Below are 19,538 nucleotides of genomic sequence, written 5' to 3'. Positions count from 1 at the left end.
CCTTTTTAACTCAAAGATGAAAATAATCATTCTTTAAACCCAAAATAGTGTATAAATAGTTTATACAAAGATGCTCACAAATTGTTTACTTAAACTCATTCTCAAACCATAATTTATACTCATATGATTCCAATCAAATCAAATTATGCAAGTCACATATCATGTAGTCACATTAGACTCCAATCTACTTCATCACACAACATCCTCATCAACATAAACTCTTCATTCACATCATCGTCAAATATCATCATTCACATCATCATCAAACATCATCATCACATCACCACCAAATATCATCATTCACATCATCATCAAACATCATCATCACATCATCATTAAACATCTAATCCAAGATCCTTATTTAATTCTACATTCCATTTATAGAAACAAAAGTGACATTCTAGCTCTACCAATATTTCAATTCTCTTTATTCCATTCACATTCATAACTATTCCAATTCATTCTTTTCATTCCAATCAACCCATATACACAAACCATCCATCTCAAACTTAAGACAAATTATGACCAAAAGAAATCTCATCTTGGATTCATGTGAATGAATACATGAATCCATACTCTCAACAAAACTCAACTCAAGAACACCATCAATACATATAAATTTATATACAAAAATTCATTTGTAGTCAATAATATGAAATATAACTATTCAAGAATTCAAGTCATGAAAATCGCCCATCAATTTCTAGTACATAAAAATATTCTAGAGTTTAGGAAAATTTCAAGAAAAATCTTTATAAAAGGTTCAAATCTTTCACAACTGCTACCTAACACATCTATGGGCATATGGAAGAACTCAATCCATATTTTAGGTTAGCCTTACATACCTTGCTTGAAGATCATCTCACCGGAAACCAAGACTTAACTTGGAGATCTTGAATTCTTGAGCTCTTGAGGACAAATCTTGTTGGAGATGTTTGGGAGAGAAGAGAATGGAGGTTAGGGTTTTTTTAGAGAGAGGAAGGGGGCTCAAATAATGGTCCAAAACGTCCCAAGGCAGATGTATATATAATTTGGGAAAATACCCAAATTGCCCTTTCTCCAAAAGTCTGGAAAATAGGCTAAAAATGTTCTTGGCGCGATAGTGGCGCGTAGCGCCACTGCGGCGCCAAGTCGAATTTAGGCTTAAAACCTGCACATCTGATAGTGGCGCATTGCTCCAAGGACCAAACTACTGAGGCTGTTTTGTGGCGCGATAGTGGTGCGTCGCGCCCTTACAGCGCCAAGCCTATATTTTCTGGGTTTCGGAAAATAGTAAAAACCTTGCACATCTCCTAGTGGCGCTCCGCGCCAGGGACCAAACTACTGAGGCTTGTTCCTGGCGCGATAGTGGCGCGTCGTGCCACTGCGGTGCCAAGCCCAGGCTTCCTACAGTCACAACCCAGGCCTGAAATTCCGGTAGTACTAGTCCGTCTTAGGATAGTCATAACTTTTGACTCCGAACTCCAAAAAATTACACTCTTGGTGGCGTTGGAAAGAAGACTCGGCGACGTTTAATTTAATAGGTCGTGGGCCACCAGATCATCATATTTCAAATGATATGGTCGTTAGAAGTCGACCCTTATACAAACTCCTTCGATAACTTACCCAAGACGAATTCTTTTGGACTTAGCTTGGTTCTAAGGATCCCTTATGAACAAACATCACCTCTAACACTCTTTAATTACTTAGGAACTCATCCTAACTCATGCACACGCTTCACAATAATTGAGTTCGACCCTACACGAATACAAAAAAGGTCCGAATCTTAGGGAAAAATTTTGAGGAGTGTTACACCATGAACCTGTCATTGGCACCAATTAGATAGTAGTGATAGAGGCTTCATAGACTAGATAGTGATGGGTCAATTGAGTATTTTATTTTCATGAATTCTTCTTGTTAGACTATTTTAATGACATAGATTGGAGTTTGATTTGTTGGCCGATGGCCTTTCTTTCTTGAGTTAGATTGTTGATTTGGGATTGTCCACCAAATATTCTCTTTATTTTAAGTCTTCTGCTGATTGATTGAATGAACGGATGTGTGATTGGACTAGGTGGTTCACTTGGAGACCACCAATGGTCTTCAAGTTCCGGCCACGTCTAGGGTACCCTTCCAAGGCGTGACATTATTGAGAAATGAAGAAATCATGGTTAAAGGACTTACCCAGCCAATAACTCTCGAAAATCCTTCAAATATCGTCCCTTCCAAGCTCCCTAAGTTCAAAAAATGATGGAATGGGGTTTAATCCCCGTTCATTGTTCACATGCATTTTGGCCTTCACGAGCGTGGTGAACTTATCCCGCGAATGCGAAGAGCTAGCCTTCTGCTCTCCGTGAACGCGGCAAGAACTCTCCGAACGTGGGGACCAAAGTAGTCTACCCTCCGTGAATGCGGTCCCACCTCTACAAACATGGAGTTCAAATAAATGATCCTCCATGAATGCGAGCAAGGTGCCTCAAACACGGAGAAGTTCACACCAGAAGCAGTTGACAAAAACCACCTCCATTAGGAAAATTCTCAAATCGGTCCCTCCGGATTCGTTCAGAATTCCATACAGACAACCCATATATGCACCCCTACTAAATTCGATATTCCGAACTCAATAGAACCATCAGAATTTGAATTTGAGGTCTCATTGACCTAGAATCTGATAAGTCACAATCAAACTAACTTTGAGCCTCAAAAACTCGAATTACGTTCTAAACTTCCAAAAGTTCAACCCAGGCCACCTCTAGGCTTAAAATCACCTCCCAGATCCAACGGAATTGTCGGAATTTAATTTTAATCATCGAATCTTCAAATATTGATCAAAGTCAACCCTATGCTTAAAATTTCAAGAATTCTCAACTCAAGACCTCCAATCTTCGTTACAATCCCAATTTTGATTCCGTCAACTCTCCTAGAACAAATTTCATATTTCAGAGCTGCTGGAATCGACGGAATTATATTTCGAGATATGTAGCTATAGTTGATCCCGAATACCACTTTAAAATATTTTTAATCCTTAAAACTTAAAAACTCCCCAAAACTCACCTTTTCATGGAATTTCCCAGTACCAATCCCCAACACATATTATAAATGACTCGGGATGACTATCGAGAGTGGTAAAATAGTCATTTTTTAAAAAATTCTGAAAATAACCTTGAGGGTCATTACATTTTGGCCAGACATATAGTTGCTGGCGCAACTATCCAAATACCGAATATTCTTCTTGAATTTTTTTATCTCCCTTGTAGGTGAGGAATATGCGAGATTCTCTATTTAGATCTTCAACAACTGTTACATGGCTTCTTCCTTCATGTTTAGGAGCTGATCTACACTCATAGCTATAGTGACCATATTTATCACAATTATAGCATTGTACCTGAGATTTATATCCCTGTTGAGATCTACCTATACCTTGAGCTCCTCGTCTACGACTTATGGCATGAAAGTCTTCACTTGACTTTCCTCTGCCATCTAGTCGATTGCCTCGTCAACGTTTTCCACGACCACCTCTATTACCACCTCGATATCCTCTACGGTATTCTTCACGATTGGTTGAACTCTGTCCTGAGCTGCTGCTCATTCCACCTTCAGTTACGGATAACTTGCTTTGCAAATTTTGATCCAGACTTTCAGAATCATCACTTTGCTTCATCTTTTGCTTATGGGCTTGAAGAGAACCCACAATCTCCTCAAAGAATATCTTGTGATAGATCTTTTGATTCTTTAATGGCGACAACTACCACTACAAGAAAAAAGCTTATTAGGGACCAACGTTTAGGGACGAGAGTTATTTTTACTTGATGTACGTAGGGGTTAATTTCACAAATCATAACCATGGCAAACCGCAGAAGTACCTACACAAGCTCCAAAAGAGTAGTAGTAGTTGTGTGCTACTGGCTGTGTCTAGTCTTTCTCAAAGTCTTAATCAAATCCTTTGCTTTTGACCAGCAACATCTAGGTACCGTCTTAATTTAACAAAGGGAGCAGTACTCTCAGTAAAGAGTATCATAAATATATGTATCTATGCTTGACCCCTTAAAAGGAATTGAAAGCCCATGATGTAAGACACACTCCATTCTGTCCAAGGGTGGGAAGTAATAGAAAATCATTGTCAAGTCTGCCAGAAAGTAGCCAGTGGAGATCCTGAGTATGGTGGCTAAAAATATGATGTCCTATTGATCATTAACTCATCCTGAGAATCATCACGGAAAAGGTTTGATTCAAGCAACAGCTATAAATAAGCAGCTGCTACAAGGAGCGCATGGAAAGTTGAAAATGCTCTGTTTCATTCAAGTTTCTTCTGGTCACCAAGTTTAACATATCCTAGTGGAATGAGAGACATTGTAAGTTTAAAATGCATTTAAAATTTTTATTTAAACTCTCTAAAGATGATGCTAGTAGAATGACATTGTATTTTAAACTTGCTGCTTCTAAATTTTCACAGCTTGCCAAAGATATTTACAAGTCATTCATACTATCAACCTCTTCGGCTATGAGTAATTAGTGTTTAGTGGTTCTTGGCTATAAAAAATAACTCTTAAGTGGCTCTATTTTTCTTATTTATTTGTTTAAAGTGCATGTCTATTTCTATTTTTTCTTCAACAGTGGTACACCATACACATATATAAAGTAATGAGTTTCTTAAAGTTCATGTCTATTCCTAATTTTTAATTGTGATGGTTCACTAGTTTGCTTGGCTCCTAATGAATTATTTTAGCTCTCCTGCATACAGATCTTATTGACAATGTGTCTATTTGTGGTTTATCTCTCCGTTCTTGTCTTTCCTTCTTAGTAGTTATATTCTTGACCATGTACTTATTTGTGGTTTATATCTCTATTTGCTTTTGTATTTGAGTGAAGCACCTCATGAAGTTATTTCTATTTACTACTTTGCAGTATCTCAAGTTGCATAACATATTACACACCAATATTATAACATGTAAGGTTCAAACTGTGTCGTTGCTCTACTTTAAAATTATGTCTATTAGTTTGCTTATCATTTTTATCAGTAACAAACCATTATGATTTTACTTAACTCAAAATGATTATATAGTTAGACTGAGTACTTGGTCCCTTTGCTATTTAATTTACACAAGTGGCTTCAACTTTTGTGCATTCATGTAGCAATTTTATATTTCTTTGAGGTAATCTAAGTATCTAGAAATTCATTTTGATAAAGTTGGGGCTCTTATGACTCACTGTGTGTCTACAAGTTTAGCTATTTAACTAATAAAGTTTAAATTTTAAATGCTTTATGAGTTTGATATATGATTTTTATCTTGTTTGTTTAAAATCTATTTTCATGTCTTGCTATTCTAAACAATCATTATTCCCTTTCAGGTACATTTGGGGAAGTTTCTCCTGGTATATCACAGGGTTGAAAATTAAATACGGATCTTGAAAGGTAATTTTTTGTCAGAACACATTGCATTCTTGACATCTTTATAGTATATTTGAATACGTAGCTGTTAAGAGCCAAAATATTTTAAGACAAAATTGTCATGTTATGAGCTCTAACTATTAAATTATTGGTAATCTTTAAGACACTATTGGTAAAAAAAAATTGAGGTGAAGATTTGTGCTTACTTGTTGAAGATAGAGAGTGATAATGCATTTAGAAACACCATTCTAAGTTATTATCTATGTTCTTTTGGTTCCTGTCCTTTCCATTAGTGCAAATTGAAGGCGTAGGTGTAAAATTTTGTATGAGTAAAAAATTGTTTATGTTTTACTAGAACGTAAATATAATGACCTACATTTGAAAAATAAAGTAGCTTATTTTATATGAATCTGCAATTGGAAAATGTAATTGAACTATACATGAGAATGATCTATTATTTCAAGTGGGACGTATACAATATCACATGTTCCTCTCCATTAATGTTGTTATCTTTAGACTTCATGTATCCATTTATTTTTGTTATCTTCAGATGCTATGTGATATTTATAATTTGATAATTTCATAAAAGAACGTCCTTCTTATACTTACTGGATTTGAAGATTAAAAGTTTCAAGTCAAAGCTGCAAGTTTTGAAGACTTTCTACAAGATTACCAATTGGTTGTGTTTTATCAGGACGTTTAGGACAAACATAACATTTTTTGCCAAATGATTGTGCAAATAGTTTAAGATATACAAATACTGTTTGGGGAGAAAACACCATAATTAAAGTTTGATATGATAATAAATAATGAAAATAAATTGGACACGAGAATTTTACGTGGAAACCCCTATAACAGATAGAGGAAAAAAACACGGGGTAGAAGGATCTTACTATGATAATATGGGAGTACACTGCTCTCAAATATAAGAAGAAAACAACAATTAACACTCCTCTCTTATAAAAGGAACAACTACTAAAGAGGACACTCAAGACTACAATATTTCTCTTGGTGTATAACTCTCTTTGTATTTTTACTCTCTCTTTTTCTGAATGAATTAAATGAGGGCAAAAGACCCTCTATTTATAGGAAACAAAAACGTGTAAAAACAAAATTGCGCGTTAATTTTCTACGCATTAATTTCCTGTCAAAGTTTTCTGTCAAAAGAGGCAACAACTTTTCCAAAAGTTACTGCCAACTTTTTCTTGGACGGTGCGTCCTCTTTTGTCTTTCTTTGACTTTCTTGCATTCTCCGACTTGAAGATTTAATTGAGAATTAAATAAGTCTTCACACCATCCATTCTACCCAATTACTGCAATGTTACGTTTCTTCTAGGCCAACAGAAGATCGACACCATATAAATTTATTACTGTTGATCGGCTTTGTAAACATATCTGCTAGGTTGTTATTAGTGTGAATTTTCTGAATATTCACACTGCCTTCTTCCACCTTCTCATGAACAAAGTGATACTGAACTCGTATGTGCTTTTTCCTTGAATGAAATGCCAGATTCTTTGCAAGATTTAAAGCGTTCTGACTGTCACAAAACAGAGCAACCTTCTCTTGTTTGTGCCCGAGCTCCTCCAGTAACATCTGCATCCATATTTTCTCTTTGCTAACTTGTGTAGCTGCTACATATTCTGCTTTCGTCATAGATGTAGCTACGATAGATTGTAGTTTTGAAACCCAACTTACAGCCCCTCCAGCAAGAGTAAACACATTACCTGTAGTGGACTTCCTTTTATCAAGATCACCTGCATAATATGAATCAACATAACCTTTAACAATAAAGTCTGATCCTCCATAACACATTACAACATCTGAGGTACCCTTGATATAACTCAAGATCCTTTTAACAATATTTCAATTCTCTTTACCGGGATTAGCCATGTATCGACTAATCACTCCCATTGCTTGTGCAATATTGGGTCTTGTACATACCATGGCGAACATTAAACTTCCCACTGCTGATGCATACGGTACTCGAGACATCTTCATCCTCTCTGCTTCATTGCTAGGACTCATACTTGAGGATAACTTAAAATTAATAGGAAGTGGGGTAGAAATTGACTTACAATCTTGCATCTTGAAGCATCGCAAGATTTTCTTTAAGTAGTTCTTTTGAGAAAGCCAAATCTTTCTATTATTTCTGTCTCGGTGAATTTGCATCCCTAGAATCTTATTTGTTGTTCCCAAGTCCTTCATTTCAAACTCCCTAGCCAATTGTGCCTTTAAATTTGTGAGACGATCTTTGTTGGGGCCTGCTACCAACATGTCATCAACATACAACAGTAAAATAATAAAATCGTCATCACCAAATTTCTTGTAATAAACACAAGGATCTGAACTATATCTGTTGTATCCAAAGCTTATAATGAAGGAATCAAATCTCTTATACCAACATCTCGACGCTTGTTTGAGACCGTATAGAGATTTGTTCAACCTGCAAACCAAGTTCTCTTTTCCCTGTTCTTCAAAACCTTCTGGTTGGAGCATGTAAATTTCTTCTTCAAGTTCTTCATGAAGAAATGCAGTTTTGACATCTACCTGCTCCAAGTACAAGTCAAATATAGCACACATCGCCAGGACCACCCGAATTGTTGTGAGTCGAACCACCGAAGAAAATATCTCATTGAAGTCTATACCTTCTTTCTGAGCGAATTCTTTTACCACCAATCTTGCAAGATATTTCTCCACTTGATCATTACTATTGCTTTTGATCTTATAGACCCATTTATTTCCAATGACCTTTCTTCTTTGTGGTAATTGAACAAGATCCCATGTTTTATATTTATGAAGAGCTTCAATTTCTTCTTGCATTGCTACCATCCACAGAGATGATTCTTGGTCTTTCATAGCCTCTTGAAAAGTTGAAGGCTCTCCATCCTCTATTAATAGACAGTATGCAACATTGCCCTCCACAGAATAATCTGATTGCCAAGCTGGTTCTCTTCTCTCCCTAGTTGATCGTCGAACTTGTGGAGTTTTGATCTCATCTTGCTCTTGTTCTTCGTGCTCTTGTGTTTCTTCAGAAAAAACTGGAACTTTTTTTATTTCTTTAACTTCAACTGTATTAGTCTCTGATTTTTCTTTTAAAGTGCTACCTTCTTTTGCTTGTATCTTGTTTTCAACAAATACAATATCCGTGATGATTACCACCTTGTGGGCAATGAAATACCATAAGTGATACTCGTTGACTCCATCAACATACCTTAAGAAATACATTCCCTAGATTTTGGATCCAATTTTGATTTTTCTTAGGTGTTGTACATAACATAAGTAGGACTTCCGAATATACGTAAGCGAGAATAATCAACTGGTTTTCCTGTACACATATTCATTGGCGTTTTCAGATCAATTGTGGTTGATGGTGACCGATTGACCACATAACAGGCGGTTTTGACTGCTTCTATCCAGAATGATTTTTCCAACCCTGCAGTTGCCAACATAGCTCTTATCCATTCCAACAAGGTTCTGTTTATCCGCTCTGCTATTCCATTTTATTGTGGAGTATATGCCACCGTGAACTGCCGTTTAATACCTTTTTGTTTACAGAAGTTATCAAATTCATCATCAGTGTATTCTCCTTCATTATCTATCCTCAAACACTTGATCTTGTTCTCAGATTCAAGTTCCACACACGCTTTGAACTCTTTGAAGACTGGAAAAATATCTGTTTTTTTCTTCATTGGATACACCCAACTTCTCCTAGAGTAATTGTTGATAAATGACACAAAATATTTCGCTCCTCTCAGGGACTCCATCGGTGCTTGCCAAACATCAGAGTGGATTAGATCTAATATTTCCTTACTTTTAGCAGAGGAACTGCTAAACTTCAATCTATTTTGCTTACTGGTAACACAATGCTCACAAAAGGGTAGTAAAACCTTTTTGAGCTCTAGAAGAAGCTTTTGCTCAGCAAGAATCTACAAACCTCATTCCGATATATGGCTAAATTTATGATGCCATATCATCATTGATTCTTTAAATTAACTTGCTGATGCATTTAATGCTTCTCCTTCTTGGTGTGTTTCACCTTTCATCAAATATAGATTTGCAGCAAGTTTTTCCGCTTTCATCACTACAAGCTCTCTTTTTGATATTTTCATGACTCTACCATGAGTCTTATATGAACACCCATTATCATCTAATTGTCCTACAGACAATAGATTCTTCCTCAAGTCTTTTACATATCGTACCTCTTGGATGGTGCATACCATGCCATCATACATCTTTATTTTGATGGACCCAATACCAATAACACCCCAAGCATGATCGTCTCCTATGAACACAGACCCTCTTGAGATAGGATTATATTGATGGAACCATTCTCTCCAGGAAGTCATGTGTCATGTTGTTCTTGTGTCCATGATCTAGACATCAGTGAAATATTTTCTACCTTCATTATTTAATATTGCTTCACTACATAAAATATCGCTATCATCCGAGGTACTTGTAATATTTCCTTAAGCATTTGATGACTCAGGGTGTTGACTATTCTTCTTGAACCAACAATCCTTCTTGAAGTGCCCTTTCTTGCCACAGTTGTAACACTTGATATTCTTCTTACTTCTTGATTGATATCTACCATGATTGTGACTCCCACTGGGGCCACATTCCGTTGGTCTTCCTCTCACCATCATCAAAACTTTAGCTTGCTGCGAACTTGCTTGTCTATCTTTCTTATTTTTGCATCAATTTTCTTCTTTTAAGACGGCAGCTGCAATTTCATCGAAAACTAGATTGTCTGTCGTTAGGTTGATGATAATTTGATCATACGAGTCAGGCAGACTTTGAAGTCGAAGCTCCGCATGTTCAGTCCCCTCTATTTTCCAAGCTATTGTTGTACGTTGCGAAAATAGAGTATTCAAAGTATTGATGTATTCAGTAATTGACATGGACTCTGTCATTCGAAGGGTATACAATCTTCTTTTTAAGAAGATTTCATTATGAAAGACTTGGCCTCATACAATCCCGTAAGAGTATCTCATATTTCTTTCGCAGTCTATTTTTTAGCCACACTAGATAACACTTGATCAGCTAGTACTAAGTGTAGATCAACAACTGCATTGCTGTCTATGTCGTTCCACTTGCTATCATCAGTGAAGTATATGGTCCTTCCTTCAATTGCAGCTAAGCAATTGTCCTTTCTTAATATCGCTTTTATTTTCATTTTTCACAATAGAAATTAGTCCCATTGAATTTCTCAACGTCAAACTTTGTTGTATTCGACATTATTATTTGATTCACACCCTTCTAGATCATTTCTGAATATTTTTGTGAACAATCATGATAAAATATACCATCACCAAAATTACTATTCACATAAATAGTACTTTTCACTGAATTTTACTATTCAAGAAAATTTACTATTCAGAGATAGTTCCTTTGCATAAAATAGAAAGAATAACCGATAGCTCTGATACCACTGTTGGGGGAGGAAGCACCACAACTAAAATTTGATATGATAATAAATAATAAAAATAAATTAGACACGAAAATTTTATATAGAAACCTTTCAAACAGATAAAGGGGAGAAACCACGGGTAGAAGTATCTTACTATGATAATATGGGAGTACACTGTTCTTAAATACAAGAAGAAAACAATAATTAACACTTATGTCTTATAAAAGGAACAACTACTAAAGAGGACACTCAAGACTACAATATTTTTCTTGGTGTATAACTCTCTTTGTATTTTTACTCTCTTTTTTTTCTGAATGAATTAAATGAGGAAAAAATGCCCTCTATTTATAGAAAATAAAAACGCGTAAAAAAATTGCGCGTTAATTTTCTACGCGTTAATTTCCTATCAAAGTTTTCTATCAAAAGAGGCAACAACTTTTCCAAAAGTTGCTGCCAACTTTTTTCTAGACGGTGCCTCCTCTTTTGTCTTTCTTTGACTTTCTTGCAAATACAAGTGAGATGTTATACATTTATAATATGCAAGCATAATACTTTTGATAATTTTGTTTATGTTGTGATTATATATATATATATATATATATATATATTGGAAGTTAAAAAATATTTGTGGGAAAAGTTCATGTATTGTTTAGGGACCATTTATGGTTGATAGAGCACTTTTAAGGATCAGATTTCTGGTCCAAAATAACTTTTTAGGATTAGTAAAGTTTATGCTAAGGGGCCAGCAAAGTGGTCTCTAAAGGTGATTTAGGGATCAAATTTTTTCTAGTCGCTATAATACTTTAAGGATCAGTGATTGAACCCCGTCGCAATTGACATTTAGCGGCGAAGCTTGTAGGGACGGGTGGCGATCAAATTTTTCCGATCGCTATTAACCTTTAAGGACCAAATTTAGATTTTTTGGGACCATTTTTATTGTCCTTAATAGCCGTTTTTCTTATAATGTACGTAATTGAATTTGTGTGCCAATGACCGCAAAATCTTTTTCATGATTCTAACATCATCAAGAACTTCTCTGTTTCTTTTTATTTCGTTTGTTACCGATTTAACTCAGGTGACATAATCATCCACGTTTTCTAACGTTTTCATTTTCAATGTCTCAAATCTATCTCTAAGGATTTGCAAACGTACCTTTTTCACTTTTTCTGCTCCTTGAAAAGATTTTTGCAAACTCTCCTACGCCTCCTTTGATGTCTTTGCACCAGAGATTTTTTCAAAGGTTGATTCATCAATACTTTGATGAATTGCGTTCAACGCTTTTCTATCTCTTTCTCATTTTTTTCTTAGCACTCGTTTTTCTTCATTTGATAGAGCCACCTCAGCTCTACATTTGTCAGTATATCGTTACCGATTTCAACCAGATCCCAACAATCGATTGCACCAAGTAGGACTTTCATCTGGACACTCTAGTTGCCATAATTTTATTTTGTTAATTTTGGGAGTTGAAACTGGAACATATTTAACATCGTGGTATGTATAAAACCGAGCTCTGATACAACTTGTTGGAAGCGTAGTGGACCAAAATAATTCTTATTACACAAGGAGCAAAATATTACACACACAAAAATAAAACTCTCACAACTTTCTCACAATAAATGCTTCGGCACTTCACTTTTTCATAAGAGCTTCGCTTTCTATTCTTTCTTTTCTAATGCACTATTTCTTAGAACATATATTTTCGTATACATGGATGCCTCACACATATATATATCAAAACAAAGCCGTCATATAGAAGCTTTGGGAATATGATCTTGTCTCCTTTTTTGACCAAATACTTCAAATCCATAAGATGCCATTATCATGTAGGAACTTTATGCAATTTGATTTCAAATTGGCTACTTCTTCATCAACTTTAGTGCCGCCATTTTTTTACTAAACTTTATGCAATTTGATTCCAAATTTGCAATTTTTTCATCAATTTTAGTGCCGTCATTTTTGACTAAACGTAATGGCTTAATTTGAATTCTAATAGTTATCGCTCGATTTTGGATTTAGATTTGATCAAATGATTTGATTGATATAAATTTTGGATCAAATTTATTTACTGTTGCCATTGTTTATTTTTCAATTTCCATATTTTCTGCAAAATATTTTTGTTGAAAATTCGCGGATTTTTTCAAATTCTCAGACGGTGATTATATGTATTTCAAGCAGACATTGCCTTTAACGAACATGCATGCCTGCACGGCCGAACCTGTTTAGTATCCAAACTTGTGGCTTTAAATTTGAATGTTTTGGCTCAGTTTTTCACTATCGAAAATAAGAAAACATTTTCCCCCTCTCTTCTGTATTTTTTTGCATCGTTTTCATAAGCAAAAACATAAGTGTCTAGTAGATTTTTGCTCCGTCGTTTGAGTTCGCCGGAGTTCTGTAATTTATATACTATTACATGAATATTTTTCAGTTCTATTTTAGACGGAAGTAATCCAAATCATAGGCAATAGTGAGACTGAGGGAGTTAAAATTTCTTACGGACATACAAATAACTTGGGTGAGCAGAACAATTTTCTACTTCTTCTACATTTCTATTTAATTCTTTTTCCGGCTTTTCTGATTATAAAAATAGAATAATTGCTCTATTAACATGACATTAAATGCAAGATTGTGTTCAAGTGAGCTTTGCATTGTTTTGAGATTCTGCATAATACAAGAAAACTAGTAGCCATTGTATTTTAGACAAGAAATTCAATTAATATCATATCATGTCCACAGAGAATTGCTTTCAGACTTTTAATAAAATGTCTACAAAATGCTGAATACACAATGTTGTTGAAGTAAATTTGGAACAAAAAGGGAAATATATATATAGCAACCCTAAAAGAGAAAATGTCTCATGCTGCTTGTTATTTTCCCAAAAAAGAAAAGAAAATAACTCCAAAGCCAATTTGGCCCTAGAAAATACAACAAAATTCTATTATGCAATAATGAATTTTAAAGTTAGAGAATGAATTTTAAAGTTAGAGAGACTAATTAAAATCCCTGGTCAACAAGGTAGTCACCAATTTTCTCAACCACCATGTTGCACTGTCCTGGAGTCACTGGTTCCTCATAGATACCAAAAATCAGTGCTTGGCCAGTCTTCTTGATGGTTATACCACCAGCTCCCTACACACAAAAAAAAAAAAAATTACAACCATTCAAAAAATAGAAATTAAAAAATTTTAAGTCCAAAAACATTGTCACAAACGAGTAATAGGTGCAGTGGTACTTTTAACATAGTAACATTCAACAACTATTAATTTCAAAAGTGCAATCAAATTCATTAAATTTAAATCTTTATTTCTATGAAGGATTACCTTTTTACCACGAATAACAGCACCAGGCTCTCCTTGGATGACCATGTATTTTGTCCCAGCAAGGAATAGACCCGTTGGAGCTAGATGTCCAGGTTCCTCAAAATCTTTCATGATATTAGTGATCTCATCTGCTTTAAACTGGATACGCAAAATCAATTGTTATACGCAAAAGGGTTGTAAACATTAACAATTAACTACGCATCAACCTTAAATTCACTGCAATTCGTTATATTAATTGATCTCTATATCCATTCCGCTAAAAAATAAAAAATAAATAATTGTAATAAATTTTTGGAATTCCATCACTCACTGGCCAAATTTTTAGGCATGGTGATGAGAAAACAAAGGGTTACTTATTATTTTTATTGTCAAATCAAACAAAGGTAGCACCGGTCCATCAATAGATGTGATTTTCCTAAGTGAGCGAATTGAGAAGAATGTTTATAAATCTCCAGTGAGCCTATTCTCCTAAATGTACATTGAATTTCATCGCCAAATCAAGATCAAATCTTACTTCTTATAAAAAACTTAACGATCAATATATAACAGATCTAGCTAAACACGAAAGATCCAAACCCAGAAATCAGAAAATAAAAGAGAAATTAATTATATGGACACATAAATACTAATCCACATTGGCACTGTTTCAAATGTTCTGTTCTCATATAGTAACACAATATATGGGACTCGTGACCGTAACAAAATATACAAGATCCATACCTTAGGGAAATTGGGACTCTGAGCCCAGACACTGCCTTCAAACCCGAGGATCGCTGCAGAAGAGAGATGGTGACCTGTACCTTCAATGTCACACATCAAGTGATCATCTACATAGGTTTGCCACGACATGTTTCGTTTTTTTTTTGTTTTTTTTCCCAAGTACGTAGAGTTACGTTGTTGTCTTGTCTCTTTGTATTTCTCCTTTGTTGTTAATTTCCTAGGATGTAAGCTTTGTTTTAATTGATTAAAAATGGAGAGGGAAGAGAGTATAAATAGGAAGAGAGAAAGAATAGTAGCCTTGGATTAGACGTGATTACATGAGTGCCATTCACGTTCTCATCAATTTCTGTTAAATATTGTCACCATGCGCTGCTCATGTGCCAGGACTAACATACATCATTATTCACCACCCACCTCATCACTTCTCCCATGGTTCCCCACACACACCCCTTCCCCCCTCCCCTCCCCAATTTTTTTTTTGTTTTGTTTGAAATCTAATATGTATGCAAGGATGTTTCGGTCAATTTGCATGCATTTCGAATACTGCTACCTTCTGCTCATATAAATAGAGAGAAAATGATCAAAATAATTCTGAAGGTATGGATAATATTTTATCTTGGTCCTTAATATATTTCACTTGATTGAAATGATCCATAATGTATAACAAAGGTATTCATTTTGATCCTCAATATATTTCACTTAATTGAAATGATGCTTAATATTATATAACAAAATGTGTTTATTTTGATCATTTACCCTAAATCTAACATATTTATATAAAAAAAGTGTTATTTAATTATGGACCATACGTAACTAAACAAATTCACCATTGTTGTCATTTTTTTCTTATTGATAGGTGGCAACATCGTCACACAGAAAGAAATTAAGCCCCGGAGAGCTTGAAAAAAGAAAAAATATATATGTGAATGCACTATTACTAATCTTTTAGTCTGCTGCTGATTTATAATTATAAATAATTCAAATATAATTTTTTCCCCTTTTGTTAGACGTAAAATGACTATTATAAATTGTAGGAGTGATTGTACTATATTACAATGGTATATACTGAATAGTGTAGTTTTGAGGTTAGTTCTTAGGTTGAAAATAGAAAAATAATAGAATAAAAATATATCTACAATTATAAGAATAAAAATATATCTACAATTATAAATAGTGAGTTTCTACGTAGAAAATATTAAATTACGGCTAACATACCACAATTAAACGGATTCCTTTATAAGTCCTCTTTTCCTAGCTCTTTTACAGCTAACCTCACTAGTACACAGAATACAGACATCGTCGAGTTCTCTTATGGAACCATCCACACACACAGTTAGCCTTCTCAGGGGACCCAATTCCCATATATGTGTCGGAACGTAACACCCGATTCATGAACATGTCAGAATGTGACACCCGATTCATGAACATGTCAGAATGTGACACCCGATTCAAATGTATGTCGGAACATGATAGCCGATTCAATATGTGTCGTAACGTGACACCCGATCCAATATGTGTCGTAACGTGACACCCGATCCAATATGTGTCGTAACGTGACACCCGATCCAATATGTGTCGTAACGTGACACCCGATCTAATTATGCAAATCAACCACAAATTACCAACAATAATCTACATTATATAACCAAGAACAGAACCATCACAACACAGGTCAGTAAGTGGTCATTTCAAATATTCGATGATGTACTTCCCTAGTCATATACACATGCATACCATGAAACAGTTTAACAAGTACATGAAACATATATGGAAAACAAAACCATCACCAACGTTATTAACCCCTAAGATTTATTGCAAATAACCACATATTTTATATCAATGAACATATAACTACGAATTTACAACTTCACCTATCTAAATACCATAACATCACGGCCAACTTCTCTTAAATTCATTACCTAACTTTCTTACCTACGTCACTTGAAGTTAGACCCCTAATGTTACCCATATATTTGCCTATGATCCGTGATCCATAACTTAGTTATACGATTTCTCATTAAATCCCCTTCTATACTACACAATAAGTATAGATTTAACTACTCATATAAGAGAAGCCTAGCCTACCTGGGCATCAAACAATTGTGAAGAGATAATACAGTTGAAATCCTTGGTTCCAGATGTCCTACAGGCAACATAGGACTGAATTCCATCATTTGAAAATCTTTCATTGCTAAAATTCTTTTCCCTCTTCTTCCCAAGTCAGCAGTAGCCTTTGGAGATTTTTGCAGTAACTCCCGCCTCTAACCTACTCTTGGAAAAGTGGGAAAAATAAGAAAATTGCAACTTAAGTTCTGTCCCACATTCTCCCACTCTAGCGGCCATATTCCCGCTCTAGTGGTGCTACTATGGCGGAACCATCTCGTTCTGGCAGGATGGTGGAATTCAGTTGAGTAAATTTTCTTGTGATTTCTTCTAATCTTAATTAACAATGGTTCAGGTCGTTATAATAGATACCAATTTATCCTTCTTTGTCTCTGAATGATACATGAGGAGAAAACACAAACTGGTTAGGGCACATTTGAAAGAACGACTACGGTCTATAGCCTAGGAGAAAATTCGCGTACTCCGAATTACGGTATGAATGGAAGTATCTTGAATACACGCCCGACAAGGATTACTTAAAGAGAACTGGACCAACTTTCCAACCATATTGCCCCACCCCATCCCGTTCTGGTGGGATTCTTTTCGCTAAACCGGCGCAGCTAGAGCGGAAATCCTGCCGCTCTGGCAAGACATCGCGGCCAGTAAAGGTTGGGGGAGAAGAATGGTTTCTCCCCATTCTTCATATTCCCTCATCAAACTTCCCCAAAACACTCTCAAACTCCCCACTTTGATCGTCTACTTTACGATAAGGATCTTGTCCATAATTTAGATTTAAGCTATTATTTACATTCTAATGATAGCATGGTAAGAATCAGTAGAATAAAAGGCCAATAGGGTAGTTTTTCAACCTTCTTTGAAAAACATTGCTTGCATTGGTAGATTAACGTAGCATGGACCCTTCCCTTACATCCATGATGTCAACATCTTAGGGTAAGGTTAGCAACTAATTTTACCCAAATCTATTTAGAACAAAGGAGTGGAAGTTGAAAGGTTCTTCTTGGCCAAAACTTTAATTATGCCAACTATTTGAATTTTTTGAACCAAACTCCTTTGCAAATAAGGATGTTAGGACACTTAGAAGTACTGATCAGCAAATATTTTGAAGAAAACAAGTGATTTAGGGTGGGGAGGCACCATGAACCCACCTGGTGTTCTTCCCATATGAACCACGCTTTGGCGGGATATCTCTCAGTAGTGGCCTCACCATTGGGGGATTTTCCTCCCCTTCTTCCCGCTACCTTCAGCTTTTACACTTATATTGTGGAGTTCTAACTGAAATTCTTCAAATTTATAGGTACGACGTTATGGCCCACAACAACGCCGCCAACCTTTTCTTTGTACGCTTTCCTGATGCCTCTACCAGAGAGAGATATCACGACTATCGAAACAACATGTTTCTATCCAAAAGAGGGTTTTACATGCTGGGAGTGGCGACCAAGATACCTACCTTCCATTCTAGCCTAGAGGAGTTTGGTTTGGCCCCTTGACAGAATCCCCTCCCTCCGCACGCACTGTTTGGGTGAGAGATTTCTACACTATCCTTCCCACAGTATGTTGGGACAATTCCCACGTCACCATCTGTATTCGAGGAGTGGACATCCTCGTGAGTCCCCACTACATTAATGTTGTACTAAAGGTCCCTGACACCTCCAATACTGAATATGAGGCCAAGTTAGGAGAGATAGATCTGGAGTGGCTACGAGACACTATACTGAACCTAGAGCACCAGAAAAAGATTTATTTTTCACGCCCCGGGAGGGTACCCTAGATGTAACCGGCACTCAGAAACCATTTCTGGCTCCCAAGCAAACCACATAGCCTGATCACACATCCGTTCATTCATTCATTCAGCGGAAAATTTAAAAATAAAGAATAATTTAGCGGGCAACTCAAATCACCCATCCAACTCGAAGAATAAAGGCCATGGGCCAACAGATCAACTAAAATATTTGTCATTAAAATAATTTGACAAGAATAACTCAAGGATAGGAATACTCAATTGACTCATCACTATCTAGTCTATGAAGCCTCTATCACTACTATCTACTTGGTACCAATGACATGTTTATGGCTACCTCAAGCCAAAATGAAAAGGTTTAACTCGATGCAAGAATGATATAAGCGGTGTCCTCCAAATGTAGGGAAGGACTCACCAATATGCTGAGTGCGAATAGATCCCCAATGATGCTCCTATTGACGATATCTTAAACCTGTCTCTGCATCATAAAACGATACAGGTCCAAATAGACGTCAGTACGTGGAATGTACGAGTATGTAATATGGCAGAATAAAACATACCTCAAGGAAGAATAACATCGGTCCATATATCTCAAATCAGAAGGATAAGAGAGACTCAAATAAGGCGTCATAAGTCTAAAGTAAGAATACATTTTTAGACAAAGATCAAAGATATACCATACAATCCAATCCAATCATATACACTCAACTCAACATTCAACTCAACAATCAGCTCAAAGGACTCAACTCAGTAAATATTCAAATTAAATTATGCAACGTTTTACAATTCAACTCAAAGGACTCAACTCAATATGTAACAACTCACTCAAGTGTCCTAAGTCTAAACAAGAATATGATTTAGAC

At 35.7% G+C, this 19,538-nt stretch overlaps 1 protein-coding gene across 1 annotated transcript; it reads right to left on the bottom strand.

Annotated features, from left to right (window-relative positions):
* Positions 1–13,481: 13,481 nt before the first annotated feature.
* LOC129888832 (profilin-1) lies at positions 13,482–15,062 on the bottom strand. The gene is made up of 3 exons (XM_055963868.1): positions 14,814–15,062; positions 14,094–14,231; positions 13,482–13,902 (listed from the first exon to the last, which is right to left on the bottom strand). Exons 1-3 carry the CDS (start codon positions 14,940–14,942, stop codon positions 13,768–13,770), a joined length of 402 nt encoding a protein of 133 aa, XP_055819843.1. The 5' UTR covers positions 14,943–15,062; the 3' UTR covers positions 13,482–13,767.
* Between the last annotated feature and the right edge of the window lie 4,476 nt (positions 15,063–19,538).

Source organism: Solanum dulcamara, chromosome 1 (assembly GCF_947179165.1).
Source record: "Solanum dulcamara chromosome 1, daSolDulc1.2, whole genome shotgun sequence".
Lineage (NCBI taxonomy): Eukaryota > Viridiplantae > Streptophyta > Magnoliopsida > Solanales > Solanaceae > Solanum > Solanum dulcamara.
Note: the sequence above shows the minus strand (reverse complement) of the source record. Positions and strands in the feature narration are given on the sequence as shown.

Excerpts from the sequence above, each read along its gene's own strand:
- LOC129888832 (XM_055963868.1), bottom strand. The coding sequence starts at position 14,942 with ATGTCGTGGCAAACCTATGTAGATGATCACTTGATGTGTGACATTGAA. Across the intron at positions 14,232-14,813 it reads AGAGTCCCAATTTCCCTAAG|TTTAAAGCAGATGAGATCAC; the intron begins GTATGGATCTTG and ends TTGCGTATCCAG. Across the intron at positions 13,903-14,093 it reads CTGTTATTCGTGGTAAAAAG|GGAGCTGGTGGTATAACCAT; the intron begins GTAATCCTTCAT and ends TTTTGTGTGTAG.